This window comes from Macaca thibetana, chromosome 13, assembly GCF_024542745.1.
Source record: "Macaca thibetana thibetana isolate TM-01 chromosome 13, ASM2454274v1, whole genome shotgun sequence".
NCBI lineage: Eukaryota > Metazoa > Chordata > Mammalia > Primates > Cercopithecidae > Macaca > Macaca thibetana.
This window is the reverse complement of record NC_065590.1, coordinates 69,856,985-69,884,433: the sequence shown is the minus strand read 5'-3', so window position 1 is coordinate 69,884,433 and position 27,449 is coordinate 69,856,985. Positions and strand designations below refer to the sequence as shown.

Genomic DNA, 27,449 nt, shown 5'->3' with positions numbered 1-27,449 from the left:
CTTTTGAAAACTATTGTTTTATAGACCCTTCTGGTCATTACTACTTTGGTCTAGTGGCGTCACTTTAAAGGTGGGACTGGGTGTAGGAACATCCTGCCATGGCAGGTTCATGGAGAAGATGTTATGGTAATTGGGTCCTTCATTTCCCTTACATCACAGTATAGAATCTATACTGTAATGGAAGTAAAAATTTCTCCACTTAAGAACAGTGTTATCACTGAATGTACAACACATTTTTCCATGATGAAAAACAGGGTCTGAAACTTAAAATGGAAAAGTCATTAGTTATCTTCCATAGGAAGAGTTCGAAGAAAGGAAAAGTTGAAGTAGGGCAAAAATAGCAGATATAAGGGATTTCTAAAAGTTTCCCAAATGAAGGAAGAGAGAAAAGAATGAGTGAAGGAAAGGAGAAGGATATTTAGTGTGTAAGACACTAGAAAAGGCATGCATAAGGAAAGAAGGGATACATACATAGTGGTGTTGGATTTGTAGATTCCTGGAAAGTTGTCAGAAAAGCTGACATATTAAAAAAAAACCCAATGTATTGAAATCAGTCTCACTAGCTATGTGGAATGTTGTAGATTTGTACCAGATACAATACATGGATGCATTTGTGGTGGATACAGGAGATGCGCTGCCCAGATCTGCCCCCAGGGAAGGACCCTGCTCCAGCTGTTAGAGGCCGGCTGGCTGACAGCCTCTAGCAGTCAAGCTCTTTTCGCTGGAAAGCCGCTTGCAGGAAATCACTCCATGGAGGTGCAGAGATAAGGCCCCAGTCATTTTGGCCCAGTATGGAACAACTTTGACAGTCTTTTTCAGCTTCAGGACTCCCATGGAGTTGGGTGAGGTTGTTGGGCCTGCTTTGCTGCTAACTTCTCCCTCTGTTCTCTCCTGTTCCCCCTTCTTCCTCCCACAGGGGTTTGTCCCAAGGGCACTCCCTAATACACATCCTGCATGTTAAACTCTTGTCTCAGAGTCTGCTTCCTGTAGATACCAAACTGTAAGAACATCTTATTGACTTAAATATAACCAAAATTGGAGAACTTTAGGAAACAGAAAATCATCATTACATTATGTACTAACATTTTAGCTTATTTCTATATTTCTTGTTTGGAATTGCTTATACTTAGCACGATAGTACCTCTCACATTTTGTTTCATTTAGGTTTGCTATTTCCATGTCCTCTTTCATATAGGAACCATACTGTGAAAAGACATAAAGGTAATAGGGTAAAACAAAACAAAACAAAACAAAACAAAGGCTCTTTATTACCCAGCCACTCGGGAAATGCACTACTTCAAGGTTGACCCAGGCAGCAAGAGAGGAATATATTAGGGAATGTGACAGTGGTTTAGTTCTGAAACTGGGGCCAATAGAAAGTTCTGAAGGGGTCCGATGATCAGAACTGTCTGTGGGTGTAATAAAGGTGTATTTAATTTTATTTAAGCCTAGAGATTTAAACTGTCACTCAAAACTCTCAGACATGAACAGGGTTAGCAAATGTGAACATCAGGAAAGGAGTTATTTACATCCTGTCTTCTCCTACAGCTCCAGAGGAGGGCAGAACAGTGTATTCCCAGGCAAGCCCTCGCTTTAAAAACTCATAGCCAAGACTGGGAAGACGGAGTGAGTGGGTGGGCCTTCTGGCAGCTTCCTTACCTTCAAATCTTTGCTCTCTGGGAAGTGGTTCTGCTTCAGTGTCCTTGTTCCGATTTTTCTGGGAACTAGATGTTACTGGGAGATGACTCAGAGCAGGCCAAGCCCTGATCCTCACTGTGGAAGCAAAAGAGGCTGGTGAAAGTCACTGTCCTGACAGCTTGGACCAGAAACCTACCGACAAAACTAAAATGTTTTCCCGCACTAGGATTATCTGGATAACAACGACCTTTGATGTTACAAAGTAAATAAAATCGTGTTTGGCTTTTCCTTTTGTGGCCCTGCCTTGGCGAAGATGACTGCCTTCAGAGCCGCTGTGAATATTTTAGATCTCATTATTTCAGACAATTACTTTGACCATCCTTTTCAATGTGAGAGTATGATGGTCTGTCTTCTGTGAGGCAAGGCAACTATCTGTGAGAAAAAAGACAAAAGGCAAAGATGCACTGTCATACTTATCCTTGCAGGTTCCAGTACAGGCTTTCTATGGGGGGGTCTCAGTTTCCCCGTCTGTAAAATGGGATTAGTGGATTAAATCCGGGAAGGGTGGACAAGCACCTAGGACGGTGCATGGTGCAGTGTTCAGCAGACGTCGATTCCCTGTCCACCCCTTCTTTAGGAGCTGTGGGAAACACTTCATAACTCCCTAGGGTCTGGTGAACCCTTCCTCCCTTTTCTATTCCCTGTTTTGGCATTGGAGATCATAAAAAGCCTCTTCCATGTCTCTTCCTTCCTTCCTTTCATCCTCTCCCAGAGAAGGAAGTGGCCGCCTTTGTTCCCTTGGATTCGGAAGCTTGTGTCTGTCACCCAGGGCTGCCCAGCCCCGGGGTTTGCGAAGGTCCGGGGTAGGAGGGCTGCAGCCTGCGCGACGCGGCGGGAGGCGACCCGGAGGCGATGGGAAGGCGGGCGCAGTCGACCCAAGGGTGGAGAAGAGGGAAGGAGAAGGACGCGCGTTCCCGAGCTCGTGACCGCCAGCGGCCAGGGGAACTCGCTCCCAGACAGCCTTGGAGAGATGGCAGGCGGAGGGGACCGGCGAGTCGTGGGCACCCTCCACCTGCTGCTGCTGGTGGCCGCCCTGCCCTGGGCATCCCGGGGGGTCAGTCCGAGTGCCGCAGCCTGGCCAGAGGAGAAGGTGAGGGGCTGTTTCTGCGTAGTTGTACTTGAGCGGCTCTGGTCCGGTGCGGGGACCCCCGGCCCGGCCAGCCCTACCTAGGCAGAGCGGGAGGCGGGGCAGGGCCGCGGTCCCCAGCCCAGGCACCGGCGCCCGGAGGAGTCGGGGCTCTGCGTACTCGCCGGGGTGCCTCGGCCGGTCCGGGGCTGCTCTGGAGACGCCAGGGGGGCTGGGTGATGTCACTGGTCTCCCCTGGGCTGCGGTCTGATGGGGGTGCTGATAGGCACAGGAAATGTGTCTCGCCAGCGGCGGCTGAGCCGGGAGGCGAGGGCGCATCGCGGCGCCACCGCCCACTCGGGACCCGCGAGGCCAGCGGAGCCCGCGCTCCGGGGCCGCCAGGGTGCGGGGCGCGCCTGGGGGTGTGCCCGCAGCTCCCCCGCTGCTTCATCCAAGGATGCTGCTGGGGCGCTGAAGTGTCCCTACAGTCTCAGGACGGATGTGTGTTGTTTGTTTTAGATTTTTAAAAAGAGCAACTCGGAAGGAAGGACCTTCACTGGAGACCTGCTTACTTTAAAAACCTTTTTTTTTCTTTCCCCCTTAAAAGAGGGTACCTGCTATTTTCAGAGAAAATGGATCTAGTTGTAGGTAGAAATCGCATGGAAGGAACTTAGGATAAAAGTGATTTGCAAGTTCCCTCTGCAAGAAGTATATGGGTTCACAATTACTTCCTTTTCTTGTGTAACAGTTTTGAAATCATGAAATTGCTAAGGGATTGTGCAAATGTTAATGATGTTAGCGTAAAATAGTATGTTATAGAGATATTAAGAAAAGCAGCAAAGTAAAGCGATATAAACTTTGGCAGTGTTATTGAGCAGACGTTTTACACACTTAGAGTATGCCTGTATCTACTCAAATGTTTGAAATACAGGGCACACTGGCGAATGCCCACTCCCACCCAGCTACATGCATATGTACGTGAACAGCCCATTTCAATTCTTCGGATCTAATGTAATCACCACTCAGGGGTCACAGCAGGCCCCACTTACACATGGAGACCACAGGCCACAGGGAACCTGGTGGGAGTGAAGGAAGTCGGTAACATAAGAATAACTTTACTATAAGAAAAACAGCTTTCCATGGGGTCCCATGAAGAAGAACATGGAACGACACAAAAAAATCCTCTCCTTCACTTCACTGAGAATACCTTTCTGGTCAGAAATTGGGAAGAGAACATTACAAACTAGAATATGGAGCCAAACCAAAAGTATCTTTGTGATACATCTAAATGGAAGGGAATAAATGAGATGGAAACTGAAAAAAAAACAATCTGAAAAGATCATTTGTAGGTGTGTGTAGGTGGGGGTATTTATGGGTGGGAAAAGGTGCTGTGGTTCTTAAAATATTTTAAACCAATGAAAATTTAACTTTTGAGAAACATTTTTTAAAGCATTAATTGAATCCCTTTTATATTTATTTTAAGAAGCTTCTGATCACTGTTCCATTGAGAAACTGAATGTTTTCAAATTGTTAAAAGCGAATGACAATCAGCCATCACATTTCCCAATTTCTAGCTTCCTCCCCTTATTCTGTAGACCTTCATAAAGTCTTGCAGCCTGGGTGACGAATCGGTCCACACTAAAATATATGTGCTTTCCTACTTTTTACAGTGTCTGACTATTTTAATCATATGATGTATGTCCTTGGTACACTGATCTGCCAACAGGTGAGGTGTGGTAAAGAAAGCATCGATTTTGAAATCCATTTCCTTCGTTTTGAAATAAAGGTGTGTCTCTTTCAGTGGCTTTGAATATGTAAAAGCAGATCAACTCTAGTTTATGGTGGCATTCAGAGACCATGATTTGATTATATATTTGAAACCTGGAAACAATTGTTCCATAATAACAATACTATAAATTGTTAAACTCCCAGGTGGGCACACACATGTGTATTTAGAGGCATTGGCATCTGGGTATGGGGTGATATATATATATATACACACACACACGTCACTTGAACTTCACATAACCCCCCATGAGTGAATTCATCCTCAATTTATGGATGAGGAAACTTGACAACTATTACACCAGCGAACTGAAGAGCTAGGGTTTGGCTTAAGCCCTGATCTCTCCTTTCTTCTTCTATGCTTTTCTCATGGTAGATGAGTCCTGGCTGATGTACCCAGAACAGTGCCCAGGTAGTGCAAAAGTGTGGGGCTAGCAGGAAAGTTGGAGGGCCAGATGAAGAGCTTACTCTCTCTTTCTGGGCCGGGGTGGACTCTAAATGGCATTCCAAAACAGGTAGTTTGTTTTTGGTACCTTCTCTTCTGTTATCCCCTATTTTCTCCTTTCCTTGATCTCCTTCATGCAGCTTAAAGGTCATCATTATTCTGGGTGTTGATCCATATTCCAGAGTTACTTTTTCTGAACCTTCCCCAGGCCTTTTGGTCACCAGTCCTATTCCTTTAGTACAGGCCCATTCCTTTAGTACAACATTGTCAACCAGCTGTTAAACAGAATCTCATTAAATCATTCCTCCTTAGGTGCAAATGACTGATGGCTTTTGAGGGCTTTATATGTTCTTTAAAAAATATTAACTCCAATAAACTAAAAAGTCTGGCTTCTATTGAAGTCTTCTAATTATAAAGTTGACATGTGCTCATTTTAGAAAACTTGGAAAATACAGAAAAATACATTAAAAAGAAAACTAATGCCACCCACAATCCCACTTTTCAGAGATAATTGCTATTAACCATTTTGGTGTTTTTATTTCTATTTCTCTCTCTCTCTCTCTCTCTGCGTGTGTGTGTGTGTGTGTGTGTGTGTGTGTGTGTGTGTGATTGTTGTTTTTGCATTCTAATGGAAGCAACAATGGAGACTCTAAGGCAGGGACGTGAAAGTCAGTGGCGGACTGGGTGTTGGTAGGGAGAGAAAGACCAAATGTCATTTTGGAGCCTTACCATCTGGTTGGTAAGTACTATGAGATCCATTTTACAGATATGGACTCTTTCCTAGTTATGGCTAATAAGTGAGGGAGCTGAGATTTCACCCTAAGTTGTTGTGGTTAAAGCCTGCACTGCTCTGCTTTTAAGTAGAGGGCTGCTTACATTTAAAAAAAGACAGATGTTGTCTTATTCAGTTCCCAACCATTCCCCCAGTGAATTTTTAGTATCAGTGGCTTCTGACACACAGAATGAGTTCAATAACTGCTGATTGAGCTGACTTTGCAGACAGACAGAGGTGTTAATCTGAGAATTGCCTGGGAGACACTCACATAGAATAGAAACTGGACTTGCATTGGCCACAATTCTGTAATGATCTCCCTTTAATTTAATGTTTTGGAACCTCAAAACCCTTTGCAAGCTGGGCCAACTCTATCAATTATGTAATGAAAACCCTCTTTGGCCTGGCACCACATGATTAGCCTAGAGGAGATGCTTCAGGATATCTGGTTCACACTTTTGGCTGAAAGATTCTTGTCACTCAGAGCAGACTTACTGTCCTTTCTGTCTGGATGAAAAGACAAGGCAGGGGCTGTAACAGAGCCTCATTCCTCTGAGAACACCTGCACTGATAGAAAATTGTCTAAGTGTCAGAAAATTGTCTAAGTGTCTTTTAACTGAGATAACCCTACAGTAAATTGGGGTTTGCATTTACCATTGGGCTCAACTTTGTTTTTGCCTGAGTTACTTTCCCCCTGCTGAGCTCACTCTTTCTTTACAGCTTTTTCCTCTTACTTATTCATCTCATCTCCACCTAAATTTGTATATTTATTGAGTTCTGAGCATAAGACCCCTTAAACATTGAATGCATGCTATTTAGGTTGGGAAAGTCAAATGCTTTTCCATACAGGGCTTTAATGAATAGAAGGCTTAAGTAATTGCCTGAGTGTAGTTGGTTGTTTCCTCTTCTCTGTCCTTCAGTTACTGGGAAGCTTTTAACTCTGTGATTTTACAGGGGCATCTTTGCCCCCAGAGGGGCGAGGAGAGTCAGGGCTCTTTACTGAAGTATGTTAATTAAATGGTTGAGCCCAGGAGGTTGAGGAGCAAACACATGTAAGTCTTTAGATTCATCAGCATCAGTAGGCCTGGCCTGTCTGCTGGATTTACCCTTTAGTTATCCATTAAGCATTTTTTGGTGCTATTTGCCAACTAGGTTTCATCCACAGTATCTCTTATAGTTAGAGATGCTTGGGGGAGGCGGCATTTATTTTGTTCCTGTTTTTTCTTAAATATCTTAAGAGCTCTTTCAAGCCTCTAGAAACCAGCTATTTAAACACAAGTGATTTCGTTTCACTCTGGACATGGAGTGAAAGCTTCTGTCCACAGTGACCAGATGGGCTTTGGGATAGAGTATTGGACAGTAAATAGACAAGGAGCTACTTGTCAAGCAGCTTTTTACACAACAGTTTTGGTTGTCATAGTGACTGCTTGGGTCAACCCAGCTCTTCATCATCAGAAGCATCGAATGTCAGAAATTCAAAAAGAGCAAAGCCCAATAACTTTGAACCACAGCACTTCCTGGCCATGGCACCAGGTAGCCACCTGTCTCTTCTGTCTTTATGTTTGCTTGTGCATTCAACTGATTTGGTATTTACAATGCAGAAAAATGCCCACGTTTCTTTATTATTATATAAATACAGTCTTAGCAAAGATAATTTTGGAAAGATAGTTCATCTGTTGATTGCTATTTTGATTAATTTGCCCAATATTTATCAAATGCTCAAGAGGAACCAGGTCCTGTGTGGCCTGTGTGGGAGAGAGAGGTAAGCAACAGAGAGAGAGGGAGTTCCAGCCCTTATGGAGCTGATGTCTTGTATGAAAGACAGATATCAAACAAGTAAACACACAAAGAAGTGGCCTCCAAGCTGCAAGCTGAAGTGAGCAGGAGTTAGCCAGGTGAAGAGGAAGGGAAACAGCTTGTAAGGCAGAAGGCACCGCAGACGCCAAAGCCTCATGAGGGCATAACCTCAGAGCATTTGAGGCCTGGCCAAATGCCAGGGTGACCGAAGCATGGTGAGCAAGGGTGAGGGGGGAGACCAGACAGGCTTCTGTTGGCCGGGTTGAGTAATAATTAACCATGGAAGTCTTCTGACCTCTTGCCTCCGTATTCTTCTTATCCCTTGGCACATTTCTATTGCTTTGTCTTTCAGCTTCAGCTTCAGCTTTCTTTTTCCAACTGCTGTTTGGGAACTGGCATGAGGACTTAGATCCTGGAGGTACCAAGGGATTTAAAGCCTGCACTGACAAGTTTATCAAGGAAAATATTTAAAAATGTCCTACCAATAAACAAACACAAATCTTCTGATGTTCAGGCACACCATCAATATTCAGGAATAAACTGGAAGTGCATAAATGATACAGTGAGGCAGAGTAAAACTAGCGTGGGATTGGAAATCCACAGACGGGATCTTTTTGTGGATTTACCTATAACTCTCCTTCAACCTCAGGAAGTCAACTGGTTTCTATGAATCTCAGTTTCCACAAATATAAATGAAGGAGGTTGGAGACTAGAGCATCTCTAAGTGGCTTTTCCAACTTTAAAATTCATTCTATGGCTCTTTAGTGTTTGATAGAAGGAAATAATAACTAATACATTGAATATTTACTGTGGCAGTTTACATACGTTAGTTCACTTAATTCCAGTTACGCTAGGATTCAGGTGTTATTACCTCTGTTTTACAGATGAGGAAATTGAGCCTTACTGAGGTTTAGTAACCTGGAAGGAGTTACAGCTAGTAGGTGGTGGGGTGCTGAGTTGAGAGGGTCTGTCTGATCCTATAGCCTCTTTGCATGGTAAGTACTGGAGAGTAAACAGCCATCTCAGAGTGTAGATGAGTGTAAGTAATTAGGCAATAAGCATTATCTGAAGTCCAGTTTCACACCAGTCACATGGACTGGATCACATGGAATGAAAATACTTGCCTGACTACTTAAACATATTCAACTAACGCTGGTCCTGAAAGGAACTATAAACTAGGCCTCCCCTAACTTCTGTTTTGCCTTCCAAATAATTCAATATTCTTATGTCATCCTCATCCTTCCCCTTAGGGAAGGAGTCATCGGATCAATTATTCTCTTCCTGTTGAGGAGGAGTAACACATTCCATTATTAGGTGCCTGATAAACATATAATGAATGAATGGTTCATCATTACCAGTATCATAAGAATATACGGTATGTGTGAAGTCATCAAAATACAAATTTGAATGTTATGTGAACTTTAATGGAATTTAAAAATAATTTTAATTGAAGTTAAAAAGTTTACTATTTAGTTGGCTATAGACTCACCAATATCAGGCTGAAAGGAATTGCAACAATCATCTGAGTTGGCACTGTCTAATAGAAATAATGACTCAGGGCCAGGTATGGTGGCTCACGCCTGTAATCCCAGCACTTTGGGAGGCCGAGGCGGGTGGATAACCTGAGGTCAGGAGTTCGAGACCAGCCTGACCAATATGATGAAACCTCGCTCTACTAAAAATACAAAAATTAGCTGGGCGTGGTGGCATGCACCTGTAATCCCAGCGACTCAGGAGGCTGAGACAGGAGAATTGATTGAACCCAGGAGGCAGAGGTTGCAGTGAGCCAAGATGATGCCATTGTACTCCAGCCTGGGCAACAAGAATGAAACTCCATCTAAAATAAAATAATAAAAAGAAATAATGACTCAGCTACTCAGGAGACTGAGGTGGGAAGATTGATTGAGCCTGGGAGGTAGAGGTTGCAGTAAGCCAGATTGCACCACTGCACTCCAGTCTGGGTGACAGAGAGAAACCCCAGCTTAAAAAAAAAAAGATTGGCCGGGCGCGGTGGCTCAAGCCTGTAATCCCAGCACTTTGGGAGGCCGAGACGGGCGGATCACGAGGTCAGGAGATCGAGACCATCCTGGCTAACACGGTGAAACCCGGTCTCTATTAAGAAATACAAAAAAAAACTAGCCGGGCGAGGTGGCGGGCGCCTGTAGTCCCAGCTACTCGGGAGGCTGAGGCCAGAGAATGGCGTGAACCCGGGAGGCGGAGCTTGCAGTGAGCTGAGATCCGGCCACTGCACTCCAGCCTGGGTGACAGAGCGAGACTCCGTCTCAAAAAAAAAAAAAAAAAAAAAAAAAAAAAGATTATGAAAGAAACATATGTAATTTTAATTTTTCTAGTAGCCACATTAAAAAAGTGGAAAAAGGGTAAAATTAATTTTAATAATATACTTCATTTAACCTAATATATCAAAAATTTACAATTTCAACATGTAATCATTATAAAATTTTGAATTAGGCTTGCTATTAAAATCCTATTAAAATTCGGGGACCCCTTAATTTGTGGCTCATCTATAAAGTCTTCCCTGACTACTCTTACTCTAAACTGTGTAAGATTTACTTAGGCTAACAGTTGGGTTTTAAAATTATTTTTAAATTTTTTATTGAGACAGGGTCTCCTGTTGCTCAGCTGGAGGGCTCAGTAACACAGCTCACTGCAACCTCGACCTCCTGGGCTCAAGCAATCCTCCCACCTCAGCCTCCTGAGTAGCTGGAACAACAGGCACACACCATGGGTCACCACACCCAGCTAATTTTTTCATTTTTTGTAGAGACAAGGTCTCATTATGTTGCTAGAGCTAGTCTCAAACTCCTGGGCTCAAGCAGTCCTCTTGCCTCAGCTTCCCAAAGTGCTGGCATTACAGGTTTGAGTCAGCGTGCCTGGCCCTAACAGCCCAATTTTAAAGTTGAGTAGTTTAATTTACCTAATTTGACATAAAGTTCTCCCTTATTTTGAAGTTTTAAGCAATTAATTGCAAACATGTCCGAGTCTTACACATATTATGAAACGATAGCCAGTTAAATGATTTCATTGAATCCTCAGAATTATCACCAACCAGCCATTTTGAATTCATCGGCTCTTCGGCAAATTGCAGAAGGCACCAGTATCTCTGAAATGTGGCGAAATGACTTACAGCCATTGCTGATAGAGCGATACCCGGGATCGCCTGGAAGCTACGCTGCTCGTCAGGTGAGAACATGGGACATAAACCTCAAGGTTGTGTGAATACTTTGCTTTCCCATGAGGGATAATGTTATGGCTGAAGTTCTGAGGTGTCTAATATTCAGATCTGTCATCTCCTTATTCACCAAATAGTCAACCAAGAAAAATCAAACGACTGAGAGTACGTGTCTGTTCTGAATACTAAGTGGTACATGTTAATGTCAATAGTTTATGTGTGAAGTCTCTATTTGGGGTGCAACATTACACAGTCCTTAACTCTTGACCATTCAATTACACACCCCGAGTCTCCCAACCAAGTTTTCTTGAATCCTAAGCAATGAACAGCAACAGCCTTAGGGAGTCCTTGCTTGAAGGTTCTGGGCCAAGAGTATCATTGTACTATCAGGCCATCACTTGCCTTAGGGAAATTGTATTCTCCCTGGAGGGACAGTTAAGGCTGGTGGTAAGCTACATTTCTCCAGGGCAGTGCTTCTCAAACTTCTGACTCTGACAGAAAGTAAAAAAATGGATTTTACATTTTATACACACAAACGTACTGGTATATTTAACTGAAACAAAACTTCCATGAAAAATACTGTTATTAAACTTGCATTTTACTGCGATATTGTCAGTTCTATTTTATTGGTTCTTAAAAAAATGCTGGCCATAACCCACTAAAGTGATTTCAAGACCCATTGATTTTACCATCATCGTGGAGGGTAGAGTAAGCTGGGCCAGACCTTGGATGTGTCTTTGCCTCCTTAATGTCAATCTTCCTAAGCAATCTGAAACCTCACCTCTGAATATCTGTTTTTTTCAAACTACCCCATTTTAAGGGGCCGCTTGGGAAGGAATGGGACTGGCCCTTCACATCCTCTTCTGAAACTCCTCAGGCAAAAGACCTTGGCACCCACTGCTGTGCCCAGAGTGAGAACTGCGAGTCCCGGGTGCCCAGCTCTTGAGCTCTTCCTTTCGATTTCAGAGTCTCGCTCTGTCGCCCAGGCTGGAGTGCAGTGCCAAGATCTCGGTTCCCTGCAACCTCCGCCTTCTGGGTTCAAGGCATTCTCCTGCCTCAGCCTCCCCAGTAGCTGGGACTACAGGCGCATACAACCACACCTGGCTAATTTTTGTATTTTTAGTAGAGACGGGGTTTCACCATGTTTCCCAGGATAGTCTCTATCTCCTGACCTTGTGATCTGCCTGTCAGCCTCCCAAAGTGCTGGGATTACACGCGTGAGCCACTGAGCCGGGCTGGGCTCTTCCTTTCTACCCAGTGGGTAGCCTCTGCCCCTCAGGCTAGCCTAGATATCCATATGTCTGTCTCCCCATTGGCCTCTTGTCTTCCATCTGAATAGCTCTGGCTTCTCCCAAGGAATTAGACAGTAGACAACCTGCAGGCACCTTAGTTCTGTCTAACCTTTAGGGAGAGAGAAGAATAATAGCGATGATGGCTGACTTTCACTGAGCAGTGTTTCTGGGTCAGGCACTTTACTGAATTCTTTGCATAGATCATCTCGTTCAGCCTTCACAACAGTGTGTGGATGCTATTATTATCTCAATGTTAGGAATTTAAAAAGATCTGAGGTTGAGGTATATGAATTAACGTGCTCAAGGTTATTCTTGTACCAGTGATGAGGCCAGAATCTGCTTGAGATCTCTATCTTATCACTGGAGAGCTGGGAGGAATCAGTTCTGTGCTTCGTGCCCTTGAATGTCTCCAGCTCTCGATCTTCTTATGCCCAAGTTGGACAGTAACGCACATACTATTCACTTTAACAATATTGCCTGGGCCTTATCTCTCAAGCATTTTCTTAAAAGAAGGTCAGGGCACTTAACTGGCATTTTCCAAAAGCCTCAGTTCCTTGTTAGAAAAAATCGAGGTCTCTGATGCTTACTCTTCCCATTCAACTCAACCTCTTTTATTTCCCCATACCATTTGCCCAGAGCACTGTATATACCCAGAAATGATATGCATACTTCAGGCCTGAGGTTCCTCGCCTGCAGGCTCTGGAAATCCATGAACACAATAAACATCGCTAGTTGATCTTTAGCTTCAACAGAAGACAGTATATAGCATAAATAATATACATAGATACTGTTGTGATTAAAAAGATACATATTCATTTAAAAGTGTTACTAAAGTTTCAGTAACATTCTCTACTATCATATGGGGGTGGAGGCAAATGAGAAATTTATAGACAGTATTTTAGAATGTGCTGGGAACTACTGCTGGGCTGCCTATGCATGGTCTGGCTGATGGCTATGTTAGATATCTCACTTAGATTCCATTTTAGAATTTTTTGAGAAGAAAATTACCATTAATTTTTAGAGACCTATCTTCTAAGCTGTGGAAGACAAAGGAATTCTCATTTTGAAAGTGAGGCAGATGACAGAGTAATTATGAGGGAACTACGCGAATGGCCTTAATTTGACTAACATTAGATCCTTTCATGTAGAACTGAATTGAAACAAAAATGATTGAACCTTTTTTTTTTTCTCCTGAGGACTTTTTGAACACTAGATGAGATGTTTTATAATGCAGAGTTTCAAGGATATTGCTAGAGAAGATCCTCAAATATTAAAAAAGGGTAAACTTGATATAAAATTGGTTTGTGAATTAACTTTCGTAGTTATCAGTAAAGATGTGCATTACTATGGATTCTCTTTTACAGAAAGAGAATATTTTGGGGGAAACCTGTCCCACATTATGTGTTTTCCTGGTCTCTGATCGATGACCCCAAAGCTGCCTATTGGATTATTAGGAAATTTTATTTTGAGGAGATGAGTTATTTGTAAAATAAATAATTTGAAGATAATACATTTGGGGCTATTTCATTGATTTATAAGATAGAAATAAAAAATTTAAAAATTAGGATGATAAAGTCTCACAAATGGGCAAGCAATATCCTTTGTCTAAAAGAGGCAAACTAGAAACTTCAGGGGGTAAAATCCCCCACAGATGCACAGCGCATCTGAGCCACTGAAACTGAATATCATCAGATACATAGATCCCAGGTGCACCCTCAGTCCAGCCCCCTAAGAGGAGGAGCCTGAGGGACTCATATATGGTGCACTCAAGAGGAAAGAGGTACCTGAGTCTTTGGGTGGCAGAAGTCAGCATCCTGACGACGATGTGTTTGCAGACTTAGCGCAAACACTGGAAAATCAGCTTCCTCCAAACAAATCTGGTCTACTGATGTCATTGTTGCTCAGAACCTGGAAACTAGAATTTACGTTTAATTAAATGAAACCCAGGATCATTCACTAGTGTTAACCTAGAATAAATCCCCCTACCACTCTTTGGAAGTAGACTATCTTGTAATAGCCTCTCTCTTGTGCTCATATCTTCATCTTTGTATTTTTTTTTTCTTTCTCTACTCAGTCTCCATCCATCTCTGCTTTATCCCTGTCTCCATCTCTCTCACTCTTTCTCTCCTCTCCATTTTAAAACATAGATGTATAGCAACCCAAAGTGTGATCTATATTCTGAATTGCTTTTTAGCACTCCTGGAGGGCCCAGCCCTTTGCTGCTTTGGTATTGGGGAAGCGCAACTGCTTTAGATTCCCTGCCACAGCCATGCACTCCCTGCTTAGGGGTATTTGTATGATAGTAATGGAGTTCGGGGAGTTCCCCTAGAGACTTCTGGTGGGGACTTGTAGACTAAGTCTGAAAGCCAAAAACAAAACAACAAGGGATATTTGTGAACTAATTAGATTATGCAGCCAATTTGATTGTTTAGAAAGATGATTTATCTTAGCTGCTAAGATAAACAAAAAATACTTACACTGAACAAAAAAGTTGCAGGGCCAGCTGTGGTGGCTCATGCCTGTAATCCCAGCACTTGGGGAGGCTGAGGCAGGCAGATCATGAGGTCAGGAGATCGAGACCATCCTGGCCAACATGGTGAAACCTTATCTCTACCAAAAATACAAAAATTAGCTGGGCGTGGTGGCACGTGCCTGTGATCCCAGCTTCTCGGGAGGCTAAGGCAGGAGAATTGCTTGAACCAGGGAGTTGGAAGTTGCAGTGAGCCAAGATTGCCCCGCTGTACTCCAGCCTGGCAACAGAGTGAGACTCTGTCTCAAAAAAAGAAAAAAGTTGCTTCAGGAAAAACTCTTTTGAGAATATTTGCTGATTCTCTTATGGACTTTAGTGTCAACAAGGTCATCAGAAATTATGATCAAGACCTGGTAACAAGTTGAGAAATAAGTTTGTGTGTGACTTCTGATTAATGCTAACAGATATATTTTTAAAAATTCCAATTCATTTTGTAAGCTTGCAATCTGCAATTGGTGTTGAAGAAGCCATTTTATGGAGCATTTCATCATCTGGATACCAGATGTTCTGGAGTATATGCTTTTTTTTTTTTTTTTAAATGACCCATTTTATGGAATTTTTTTTTTTTTTTTACAGTCTAGGGATAACTGATTTTCATAGTCTGCAGAAAAACTCATGTTAGATGCATAGTGATTTCTCTCTATTCAAACTATTAATGCTTTGTATCATGTAGTTTTATATATTCTCATTAAATCAATTCATATTTACTGTTAGGATGAACCCATATTTACTTACAGCCTACTATGAGCAAAGCACAGTACTACAAATTGTGGAGAGTTATGAATGCTGATTTCAAAAAAGGTTCTAAACATTTCTTTTGATGAGGTGATAAGACAGCATGTAAATTTGCAATAGAAAAGGTAAGGTACTGCATACACAATGCTCTTTAGGACAAAGTCCACCCACTATTAAAAGCAAGGAGTCTTTAGCTGGGGAATCATTTGTTTAGTTGGCTTTTGCAGGACTGACGGTAGGATCAGTGTCGTCCCACTATTTAAATTCCCCTTTCCTTGGGAGCTTCCTGTCACAGTTTTTTTGAGGCTCTTGCCTACGTGTCATGTCGCATTAGTGAGCACAGGCCACATGGGACTTGGCTAGGATAGAAAATCCTGTATTTCTTTGGAGGAGGGAAAAAAAAAAAAAAAGCCCTCACATTCATTTCCAGTTATTCATTTATCATCTTAAGGTCCATCCCAGATCTAAACTGTCTAGATCTGAACTGTTTAGATCTGAAATGTTGGTTTTTGGTTAGATGTTAATTGAGGGACAAATCGTCAGTTATTTTGATGTTAGTTTGTTGTTTGACTTTTTATAAAAATAATTTAAGGCAATTTACAATGATGTATATGATATTTGAAAAAAAAAAAAAAAACCCCAAAAGGAACAGCCTGGGCATGGTGATTCACGTCTATAATCCTAGCTCTTTGGGAGGCGGAGGCGGATGGATCACTTGAGCCCGGGAGTTTGAGACCAGCCTGGGTAATATGACAAAACTCCATCTCTACAGAAAAAAAAAAGAATACAAAAGTTAATCAGGCATGGTGGCATGTGTCTGTTATTCCAGCTACTCAGTAGGCTGAGGCAGGAGAATTGCTTGAACCCAGGAGGCGGAGGTTGCAGTGAGCTGAGAGTGCGCCATTGCACTTCAGCCTGGATGACTGAGTGAAGCCCTGTTAAAAAAAAACAACAACAAAATAAACAAAACAAAACAAAACAACAACAACAAAAAAAACAAGGAACATAGGAAAGTGAAGCCAAGATAAAATAAGGATGGGAAAAGGCAATGAACCAGCAATGAACTCACCTATAACTTCTCACATCACAAATTCTATCTGTTCTTTAAAAAGATACTTCTAGTTCCTGAAGTGATGCTACTTTCCCCACCTGTTGCTTTCTTCTGTAAGTCACTATGTTGCCTTATAAGACTCAAGGGGGCTAGCAGAGATGGGGAAAGAGATTCTCTTTTTTATTTGCCAGCATTTGCAGCACGTCTCGACCTGCCTTGGGTGCAGAGGGAAAGCTGCTTGATATGTTATTATGGTTCAGGGTTGCTTACTAATTCTTTTTTTTTTTTTTTTTTTTTTTTTTTTTTTGAGACGGAGTCTGGCTCTGTCGCCCGGGCTGGAGTGCAGTAGCCGGATCTCAGCTCACTGCAAGCTCCGCCCCCCGGGTTTACGCCATTCTCCTGCCTCAGCCTCCGGAGTAGCTGGGACTACAGGCGCCCGCCGCCTCGCCCGGCTAGTTTTTTGTATTTTTTAGTAGAGACGGGGTTTCACCGTGTTCGCCAGGATGGTCTCGATCTCCTGACCTAGTGATCCGCCCGTCTCGGCCTCCCAAAGTGCTGGGATTACAGGCTTGAGCCACCGCGCCCGGCCATGTTGCTTACTAATTCTTAGAGTGAGCAGAGATCTGAAATAACCCCAACCACCCCCTAGCTATGGGAGCTTTCTACATTATCCTTAGCAGGTGAGCATCAGTATCTTTTATTCGTGTTCACTACATATAAAGCATTTGCTGGACTTGGACATATGTTATGCACTTGGGACAGAAAGAGCTACCATTTGCAGTTCTTGTCTTTGAAGAGCTTAGAGATAGAGACCTGTAGGATGCTGGTTTACTTAAGTATTCAAACATGCCTTTGTAGCCTCCTAGAAATACTAAAAGTGTACTTTACTATTACCAAACTGCATCTCTATCTCCTGACTCGTAGACATGTCCATAATATATTGTTAAATGAGAAAAGCAAGGGGAGAGTAATGTGAAAAGTAGGATTCTTTTCCTATAAAAACATATGCCCCTCTGCCAAATATATGTGTTTGTGTGCTACTGTAGGTTTGCATAAGCAAGGAGAAGATATGTCGAAAGATCTGCATCAAACTGTTAACCTTGGTTAATATTAACAACTGGTTGAGATTGATTAGTAAGGGGAAGTTTAGGGGAGAGGCAAGAGGATTAGCTTCTCCTTTAAACAGCACAAATGCTATTAATTATGATAACAATACAAAGCAATTACTAATTGCAATAATATTGCTGTTAATACAATAAGCGTGTATTGCAATTTTAATTTGAAAGGCACTACTTAAAGTTTTAGGATCACAGTTAACAAATGAAAGCTGTTTGTTTAGATCTAAATTTTTGGTTTTTGTTTTGATCAGCACATCATGCAGCGAATTCAGAGGCTTCAGGCTGACTGGGTCTTGGAAATAGACACCTTCTTGAGTCAGACGCCCTATGGGTACCGGTCTTTCTCAAATATCATCAGCACCCTCAATCCCACTGCTAAACGACACTTGGTCCTCGCCTGCCACTATGACTCCAAGTATTTTTCCCATTGGGACAACAGAGTGTTTGTAGGAGCCACTGATTCAGCTGTGCCATGTGCAATGATGTTGGAACTCGCTCGTGCCTTAGACAAGAAACTCCTTTCCTTAAAGGTATCTGTTTTCCGCTTGTTGATTCCTAGGATAAAGTACATTAGCAGTAACTCAGAGTGAATTCTAGAATCCTTGGTCGAATGAGAAGTCTCCATTTAGAAATGGAGACTTTTGGTATATTTTTATTATGAATATTAATTGAAAGATTTCATGATTTGGAATATCAACCACGGGCAATAAACTTAGGATACGTGGCAAAGCATTCATTAATTGGTACCTGATTTCTCAGCCTTGAATGCACATTAAATTAAATGCAACATTTCTTTGTGAAAAATGAAGGAGGAAGTTTGTTTCAGGTATAGTATGAGAATTGTGTTTTGTAATGAACTATGTTTATTTCTTCTTGTTTCTTCGACCATGAAACATTACAACCTTCTGATCTGAGAGATGGTAGCTCTTGGCTTGGAGGAGGGAGTTGCAGCAAAGTGGTTCTGAAGTGGAGAGTGGGAAATTCAGACCTATCAAGATGAAAAAGCATGAAGCAGAAATGCATTATTGTTATTATCTGTGAATCTCAGCTCCATTTTATGTAGCATAGCAGAGCTTTTGTTATGCTCTCAGCTCAAAATACTTCTGGAACTCTCAGATGTTATTTCAGTCTTGGTGTTCTTAAGGGTATATGGGAAAAAGTGCTAAACTAGATGAAGACATTTTGTTCTGATATCGCTCATAACCAAGTAAACACAACAAAGCAAAAACAAAAAACTTTGTTCTCAGGCAACAAATGCTTTGTTCCCCCCTCAGAGCTTTATGAATGGTCCAGCCTTTGATACAATTGGGGTAAAGAAGTAAAAGGTTTATCTTGTAATGGAAGTAATAGAGATATTTGGTTCTATTTTTGCTGGATATACTGAACTTGAAGAAAGCAAGACTTGTTTATACCCTCTCAGTCTCCTTTTCACTTATTTTTTGGTTTGTTTTGTTTTCTGAGCCTTCTACAGTGCCTTTGTCCCATGCATTGCCCTGCTTTTAACTAGTTTCCTTCCCCAGCAATTGGATGAAGGAGTTCAGAAGCTGATGCAAAAGTCTGATTTTTCATATTTGCACTTCTAGTATAAGGACACAAAATGAAGTATGACTTGAAGACATTGCTCTGTTTAATGGATGTATTTTCTCCGAGTGAACTCCTTTGCTTTTTCCCATATAGCTCTACCTGCTTTTGGTGACCAGAAACATTAATAGAAAGGTCTGAATGTATTATTGATTGGGGTCATCATTAAAAAAATTCGAATCAACATATACATTCTCATAGTAATCCTTTCTGTTAGAGATAAATGGTGAGGTGGGGATTTTTTTTTTTTTTTTTGAGACGGAGTCTTGTACTGTTGCTCAGGCTGGAGTGTAGTGGTGGGATCTCGGCTCACTGCAAGCTCCTCCTCCCGGGTTCACGCCATTCTCCTGCCTCAGCCTCGGAAGTAGCTGGGACTACAGGTGCCCGCCACCACACCTGGCAAATTTTTTGTACTTTTAGTAGAGTTGGAGTTTCACCGTGTCAGCCAGGATGTTCTCGATCTCCTGACCTCGTGATCCGCCTGCCTCAGCCTCCCAAAGTGCTGGGATTACAGGCGTGAGCCACCGCACCCAGCCCCGAGATGGGAAATTTTTTAAAGAGGCTGTTTTTGAATGCAGACTTTGAGAGTATCAGATTTATTCTTCCAGTTATATGTTTTAACTAAATTTGTATTGAGGATTAAGTTCTTTAGCTGTCATGGATTGAGTAGACGGTGGTGGAAAGTGACCTGAAAGAGCACTGGATAAGTAGACTGGATTATTCCCAACTCTTCATAGCCCCACTTCTCTCCAGTAATAGGACTGTCGTTACACATCCACATCCTTTGTCTGGTAACTTTGCTGTGCCCTCCCACTGTAGCCAGTTGTACTTCCTCATCCCTTCACTCTGGATTTGGTTATTTGATTTGCCTTAGCCCATGGGATGTTAGTAGAGGTGACACAAGCAGAGGCTGGAAGTGTGCGTGTACCATTGGGCTTGCTCTCCCATGTCTTTGCCATAACCATGAGAATGGCATGCCCTGGCTAGCCTGCCAGTCCCAGCAGAAGGATGAAACACCTGGAGCAGAACCAACCTCGCTGACTGCACGGTGAAGCAGAGCTGCTCCAGTCAAACCCATTCTAGATCAGCTGCTCCCTAGCCGACCAACAGAGGTTATGTATCCCAGGAAGATACATGATGGCATTTCAAGCCACTGTGTTTGGGGTGTTATTCTATTCTATTATTGTGCCATTAGCTAACTGATATAGCCTTGAATGGGGAAAGACTGCAGATAACCCACTGACTATGTGAACACCGGTAATTAGGCATTCGTAGTGTTACCATGTAGACCTTCATACATCAGGCCAGTCAGATTCTCCTAGCTCCAAGGTACTAGGCTGAGTTACTAGCAACAAAGGCCATGGCTATTTTTCTGCCATTCCTGAAATGAAGCAAAAAGAGCAGGTTGCCTCAGGGGACTCAGGATAAATGTCCACAACAGTTTACTGCTGGCTAAATGAATGGATATTAGACAAACAGAATGAAAGTAAATCGTTGTACTGATCACTGGAGTCACCCAGCTGTTGAAGTTTCACTGAGGTACTTGAACTGTCAAACCTGCAAGAGATAAAATCTACCTCCTTTTGCCTCTGCCCTGGGCATGAGCAGAATGCTTCTTGTCCCAACCGGTCCCGTTCTGCCCTCTTGTTCTGTGATTATGTTGCCTGATTTGGAGCTAGAACTTTCAAGGCCCTTTAAACAACTGGAAGCTTAGAATGTCTCTACTGAAGTAAGCAGCTTACAATTTTTGCCAATGAGAAAATCTGTTTAATTATTTAATGCTGATTAAACTCTGAGTGCATTTATATTGTACAAACATGTCCTCTGCTTAATGCTCTCCAGGAATTATGGAGGATTCAAATCAAATTAAACTGTGCTTTCCTCATGGCATAATTAAGGAGCAGTATGAATGATTAGCATATAAAATTAACTTAGTTTTCAGATGATAAAGACAATTTTTTTCTCCTTTGAAATCACTGTTAAAACAATCAGGGAAACTCCATTTTTTGAAGAAACTAGAGAACATCTGTGACTAGGAACCACAATATAAAGACAGAAGTTGGATGGAGAAATGGCAGATGACATATCAGAGCGGAGAGAAGTCACGCTGTCCTGGAGAGGGAAGAAACGGAAGAAGCCAGTGGTTTTCCTGATAGAATCCCAAAAAGGCTCAGGGACTGGAGATGTAATAAGCTGAGGAAGGCAGGGGGAGGAAGGGACTGGAGTGGAGAGTGTTTGGAAATCTGTTGAAGGAGTATGTGGATATAGAGATTCCCACCCTACACTAGAGAGGCAGATGAGTGCCCCTTGTGCCTTTGCCAGAGATGAGAAAATATTTTTCTAGAGAATTTGAACCAGGGAGGTTATGGAATTGAGAATAGCAAGTACAGAGGAGGGTGACAGTGAGGTACCCCATGGAAACAGGGGAGATTACGTGAAAGCTTACACATTGAACAGTGAGATCTACAGTCTCTCTCCCATCTTCAGCACCAGAAAGCCATCAGATAGGAAACTGGAGGATTCTTCTTCAGAGAATGTGAACTACCCCACAGAAAAATCCGAGATGGTGACATTCAGTAATCCTCAATGAAAACACTGGCTGGGCACCAGATTGCCCTGCAGTGAAGCCAACCAATCTGTGTCTCCAACTAGCATTTTAATATCTTATTCTTTAACATGAATGAACACAAAGGATGACATTTGAGGACAGACTCCAGCATGAAAGAAAGGGCCTGGAGCAGTGGCTCATGTCTGTAATCCTAGCACTTTGGGAGGCCAAGGTGGGAGGATTGCTTGAGGCCAGGAGTTTGAGACCAGCCTGGGCAACATAGTGAGCCTCCCTCTCTAAAAAAAAAAAAAAAAAAAAAAAATTAGCTGATTATGGTGGCACACACCTTTAGTCCTAGCTACTTGGGAGGCTAAGGCAGGAGGATTGGTTGAGCCCAGGAGTTCAAGGCTGCAGTGCATTGTAATTGAGCCACTGCACTCCAGCCTGGGCAACAGAGTGAGACTCTGTCTCTTAAATAAATAAATAAATAATTTTTTTAAATGTAAAAAAAAAAAGAAAGAAAGCAAAACAAATAATACAAATTTAAAATGAAGTTGGAGGAAATACAGCAGAAAATGACTTGAAGGACACTGTTCCAATATTCTTACAGAGATAAGACGAGACGTTATATCTATGCAACAAAACCAGAATGCTGCAATAACAGAACAATCAGTCAACAAGAAGGAGCTTTTGGAAATTAAAATTTCTATTTTTAAAATAAACAAATCAATAAAACAGTTGGATCCTAAAGTAGAAGAAATACCTTTGTTTTTAGAAAGAGGAATGACAAAAAGGAGATGATTTTGACTTCTGGAGAATAATTGTAACAATTCCAGTAGGTCATATAAAAAGTATTGGGAATGAGAATGACACTGGACTTCTCAATAGAAACTTTGGGAGCTAGAAAACAATGAAATTATGCCTTAAATATTTTAAATAAAAATAATTTGCAACCCAGAATCTTCAGGCCCAGACAAATTAAATAGGAAAATAGAATGAAGACATTTTCAGAGGTAAATCTCAACAATTTTCACTCCCATGTACCGTACTTTTCCCCCCAGAAATTGCTTAAAGCTGTGCTCTAGAAAAATCAAGAAAAAAATCAAGGAAGAGGGAGTCATGGAGTTCAGCTCACTGGGGGTCCCATATAGAAGGGGCAGAAATCTGCACAGTGATGGTGAGGGGAGCCCCAAGATAACAGATGGGCAACAGGCCTAGTGGTTGGTCCAGGCTGGAGCAGGCAGCAGAGGGCTCCGGAAGGGCACATTCTTAAAAAACAAAACCAGACAGACACATGAGGAATAAAGGTGTGATAGTGTCTGGAACGCTTGACCACATAATGGTGAAGACATATTAGGCTCAAAGAAAACAAAGCAAATGAAAGAGAGGCCTGTGGTGAGGAATGGTGGGAAATAGGTTTGCAGAGGCAGGACGAACTGGATTGGGATGTTTGTGTATATGGGAAAGTACAGAAAGAGAGATCCCCACTGGCTTTTGGTTTGAGTGACTGCAAGGGTGGTGTTGCCATCCTTTTGGTTGAGGAGACTGTTGGTAACACATTTCCGGGGGAACCTCAGGAGCTGAGTTTTGACACTTTGTTTGAGGTGTCTATTAATGTCTGTGTAGAGATCTTCATTTGGCAGCTGAATATGTAGTCTGGAGATTGGTAGTGAAGTCAGGGCTGGAGATATATTTTTTGGAATTGACATATACGTGTGTGTGTTGTGTGTGTGTGTGTGTTGTGTTGTGTGTGTGTAATATAATATAATATAATATAATATAATATAATATAATATAGTATAGTATAGTATAATATAATATAATATAATATAATATAATATAATATAATATATATGTATATATTGAGACCAGTCTGGGCAACATACTAAGGCTCTGTCTCTACGATATTATTATTGTTATTTTAAAATAGTTATATTAAAAATTCTCTACATATAATAATACACAAACACAACACAGCACACACATACACACACAAGACAACACACACAAACTCACACATATATAATTTAAAGCCTCAAGAAGAGATATCAAGAGAGTGAGTGAGTGTGGACAGAGAAGAGAAGAGAACCATGAAGCAAGCCCCCGGGGCTCTCTAGCATTAAGAGGGAAGCGAGATGAAGGGAACCATTAGTGCTAAGGGAGGAGGAATACAGTATCTTAGGAACCAAATGAAGCAAGTGTAGCCAGGAGGGAGTGATTAACTATGTCGAATGCTGACAATAAGTCAAGAGAGATGAAGACCGAGAGTTGACCACTGGATGTAGCCATGTAGAGTCATTGGTGATCTTGACAAAAGCAGTTTCAGTACATGGTGGAGATAAAACCCAACTGGACTAAGTTTAAGAAGTGGGATTGGAGACAGTGTGAATAGACAACTCCTTCAAGGGGTTTTTGCTGTAAATGGAATTACAAAATTGGGCAGTAGATGGTGGAGATAGTGAGGTCAAATGTTTTAAGATGAGAAAAGCAACAGCATGTGTCTTGGCTGATGGGAGTTATCCAGCAGAGATAGAAAGATTGATGATGTAGGAGAGAAATGGCATTTGCTAGAGCAATGTCCTTGAGCAGATGAGAGGGGATAGGATTTTGTGCACAAGCAGAGAGATTGGCATCTAATATGAGCATGACAGAAAGAAATCAAGGTCATCGGTTGGGAATGAAGATGGGTGAGGTGGCAGGGAGAGGAGGAATGTGAAATCTTAGAAGAGTACCAGAGTGACTGAACTAAGAAAATACAGCATGACTTGCCAGTCAACATGAAAGGCCAGTGTGAGGTTTGTGGTCATGAACTTTAAGCAAGGCCAGACAGTGTGGTTATGTATTTTTTCTCTGGCGAGGTTTAGCTGCATGAGTGCCGGCACAAAGTAGGTAGAGAGTGGGACTTAATGTTATGTTTTTGCCATGAAAGTTTGACCAAGGCAGAGAGGGGCAAGGGAGTTAAGGGTGTAGCTAGTAAGCAATTGGAATGATTGACTGGAATTTAAGCCAAATATAGAGTGAAGTGAGGACATTATGGGGGTGAAGGACTGTGAAAAGGTAAAATATTCAATAGATTAGGATTGAAGTGAGGACATTATGGGATTGAAGGATTTTGAAGTTTAGAGTAACAGGCCCAATCTGAAAGACAGGGATTATTGTCAGACAGAGGAAAGTGTAAAATCAATCAGAATCTAGTCACTCTTTTTAGTTCTGTTCAAACACTGTCTTTTTCATAAAGCTTTCCTTGGAACTCCAGGATTTTGCTTCTCATTCTATCCAATTTCTAGAGGACTTTTATGTTACATTTGTGGCTGGTGGCACATTTTGCCATGCTCATGTATTTGTTTTATCTCTCCCCAACCCAACTAAAGTATAGGCTATTTCAAGGGAAGGGCTATAATTATTATTCTTTGTGTCTCTGTAGCATTCCTAGGGCAGAGTCAGTACAAAATTGAAGACTTAAATAAGGTGAGAAGCAAGAAAGATTTACAGTTGTTTCAGGTTGGATTCCCCAGGAAGCACCCTCTGATATGGAGCTTAGCATTCAGGTCACTTACTAGGGAGTGGCCTTGGATCAACACAGGTACTAGGGAGGGGAAAGAAATGGTGTTGGACGGAGGGAGAAGTCGAGCTGCAGTGCAGGTTCAACAATGGCCTCAGCCAACCTCTGGGGAGCCCTGGAGATATGACGGCTCTTTAGGGAGCCCCCAGTGCCCGTGTAGGTCAGCACCGGATGTAGGACACTCCCAGGAGGCACAGCTGAGACAATTCCTAAAGTGACTGACGGCTCTCCCAGCAGCTGAGGCAACACACCCTCTTGTAGGGGAAGTGGGTGATGTATCACACGATTCATCAGAGCACTTTCATTGTTTCAAAATTCTGTGAGGAGTAAGAAAAAACATAAAAGACTTCTATTTTCAGAGGGAATGGAAGAAGGTGGTTTACATGGGTGAGGACTGTGGGAAGTGTGATGACTTTTGAAGCGGAAGTGGTGTGGAATAAATTTTGGCATAGTTTCACTTGCTTTGGCATCTTCCTTTCTTTATGGCACATCTATCTTTTTGCCCAATTAATAGAAAATCATGCTATTTTTCATCATCACTGTATTTTTTTTGCTATCTTTTTATTGTTGTTTTTACCAGACTGTTTCAGACTCCAAGCCACATTTGTCACTCCAGCTGATATTCTTTGATGGGGAAGAGGCTTTTCTTCACTGGTCTCCTCAAGATTCTCTCTATGGGTCTCGACACTTAGCTGCAAAGATGGCATCAACCCTGCACCCGCCTGGAGCGAGAGGCACCAGCCAACTGCATGGCATGGTTAGTCTGGGCAATTTCCATGGCACTGTAGCTGTAGGCTCTCCCTGCAAGGAAAAGGTTGCAAAAGCCAAGTAAAGACCTAAAAATGCCACAGTATCCTCGGAGCAGAGTGTTTATGATAGAACATTCCTTGGCAGGCATTGGGTTTTTGAGGAATCCCAGAGCTAAAAAGAATGATTCTGAACTGGCGCCGTGGCTCATACCTGTAATCCCAGCGTTTTGGGAGGTTGAGACAGGAGGATCACTTGAGCCCAGGAGTTTGAGACCAGACTGGGCAACATAAGGGGACTTCATCTCTACAACAAATAAAATAATTAGCTGGGTGTGGTTGTGTATGCCTGTAATCTTAAGCTACTCAAGAGGCTAAGGCAGGAGGATTGTTTGAGCCCAGGAGTTTGAGGCTGCAGTGAGCTATCATTGCTCCATTGCACTCCAGCCTGGGTGACAGAGGGAGACCCTATTTAAAAAAGAAAGAAAGAAAGAGAGAGAGAGAAAGAGAGAGAGAAAGAAAAGAAAGAAAGAAGAAAGAAAGAAAGAAAGAAAGGAAGGTAGATTGCTCGTTTGAAGCCATGTTTGACTGAGCTTAATTAAAATGATAAAATGATGTAAAAAATTAGATTACAGGAGCATCAGATTCACTTGGGCCCAATGGGAGCCCATTCCCCCAGTACTGTGTGGAGGTGGAGAGAGCAAACCCCTTCTTTGAGGTCTTTATAAGTCTCAAGAACATGGGGCTTTGGGAAATGGAATACAAGAGGGGTGGGGGTGAAGAATTTCCTTGTGACTTCAAAGCATTACCGTGACTCCAGTGTGACTATGACAGTTTGATGTGTTGGTTTTGATGTGGCATTTTTGACATGGGGGTGGGGATATTTTGATGCTGCCTTAAAACCCTGCTATTATTACTAAGTAATGGGTGCAACACACAGCCTCATTTTCACCCCCATTCCTGGGCCCACACTCCATCCCTAATCCCTCCCCCGGCCCCTGCATCCTCTCCTGACTCTGACTCTCTTCCCATATTTGATCTTCATTCTGTCCCCACATCTTCACTAACCCCAACTTGGAACCTCATGCTACCCTTGAGACTTCACTCTCCCCGGTGCCTTCATCCCTCCCTGAAGCTCACCCCATCTGTGAACTGATAGCTTATTCCCAGCACCCCTACTCATTCCTACCCATTGACCTGTCACTGACCTTCACCCTATAAAAGTCCAAATGGCCACATTCTATGTCCTCTATGACCCTAACACACCTCCTGTTGGCATTTGCTCCCTCCTGTTATCCATTGGCAGCTCCTAATGGGCCAGGGGAATGTGGTCAGCATCTCATTCATTCACTTGTGCCCAAGTCCCCAAAAAGCATTCAGAACATATTCACAAGAGAAGAGGCCTGGTTGATCAGTAGCAGAACAAAGTTATTTATTTATCAGTCCAAATATATGAAGCCACAGTGATTCATATATTTGGACTGATAAATAAATTTGTTGATGAAGATCATTATTTTCCAGAAACAGACCCTT

At 42.3% G+C, this 27,449-nt stretch overlaps 2 protein-coding genes across 2 annotated transcripts in view; one reads left to right on the top strand and one right to left on the bottom strand.

The window, feature by feature from the left end:
• The window catches only part of CEBPZ (CCAAT enhancer binding protein zeta), a 406,976-nt gene that overhangs the window by 136,493 nt on the left and 243,034 nt on the right, over window positions 1-27,449 (bottom strand). The gene's annotated exons all lie outside the window — the stretch shown is intronic.
• The window catches only part of QPCT (glutaminyl-peptide cyclotransferase), a 29,301-nt gene continuing 4,340 nt past the window's right edge, over window positions 2,489-27,449 (top strand). The window contains exons 1-4 of the mRNA XM_050753387.1: window positions 2,489-2,788; window positions 10,618-10,764; window positions 17,731-18,009; window positions 25,751-25,927. Coding sequence (XP_050609344.1) covers window positions 2,669-2,788; window positions 10,618-10,764; window positions 17,731-18,009; window positions 25,751-25,927 — 723 coding nt within the window. The 5' untranslated portion in view covers window positions 2,489-2,668. The remainder of the gene's footprint in view (window positions 2,789-10,617; window positions 10,765-17,730; window positions 18,010-25,750; window positions 25,928-27,449) is intronic.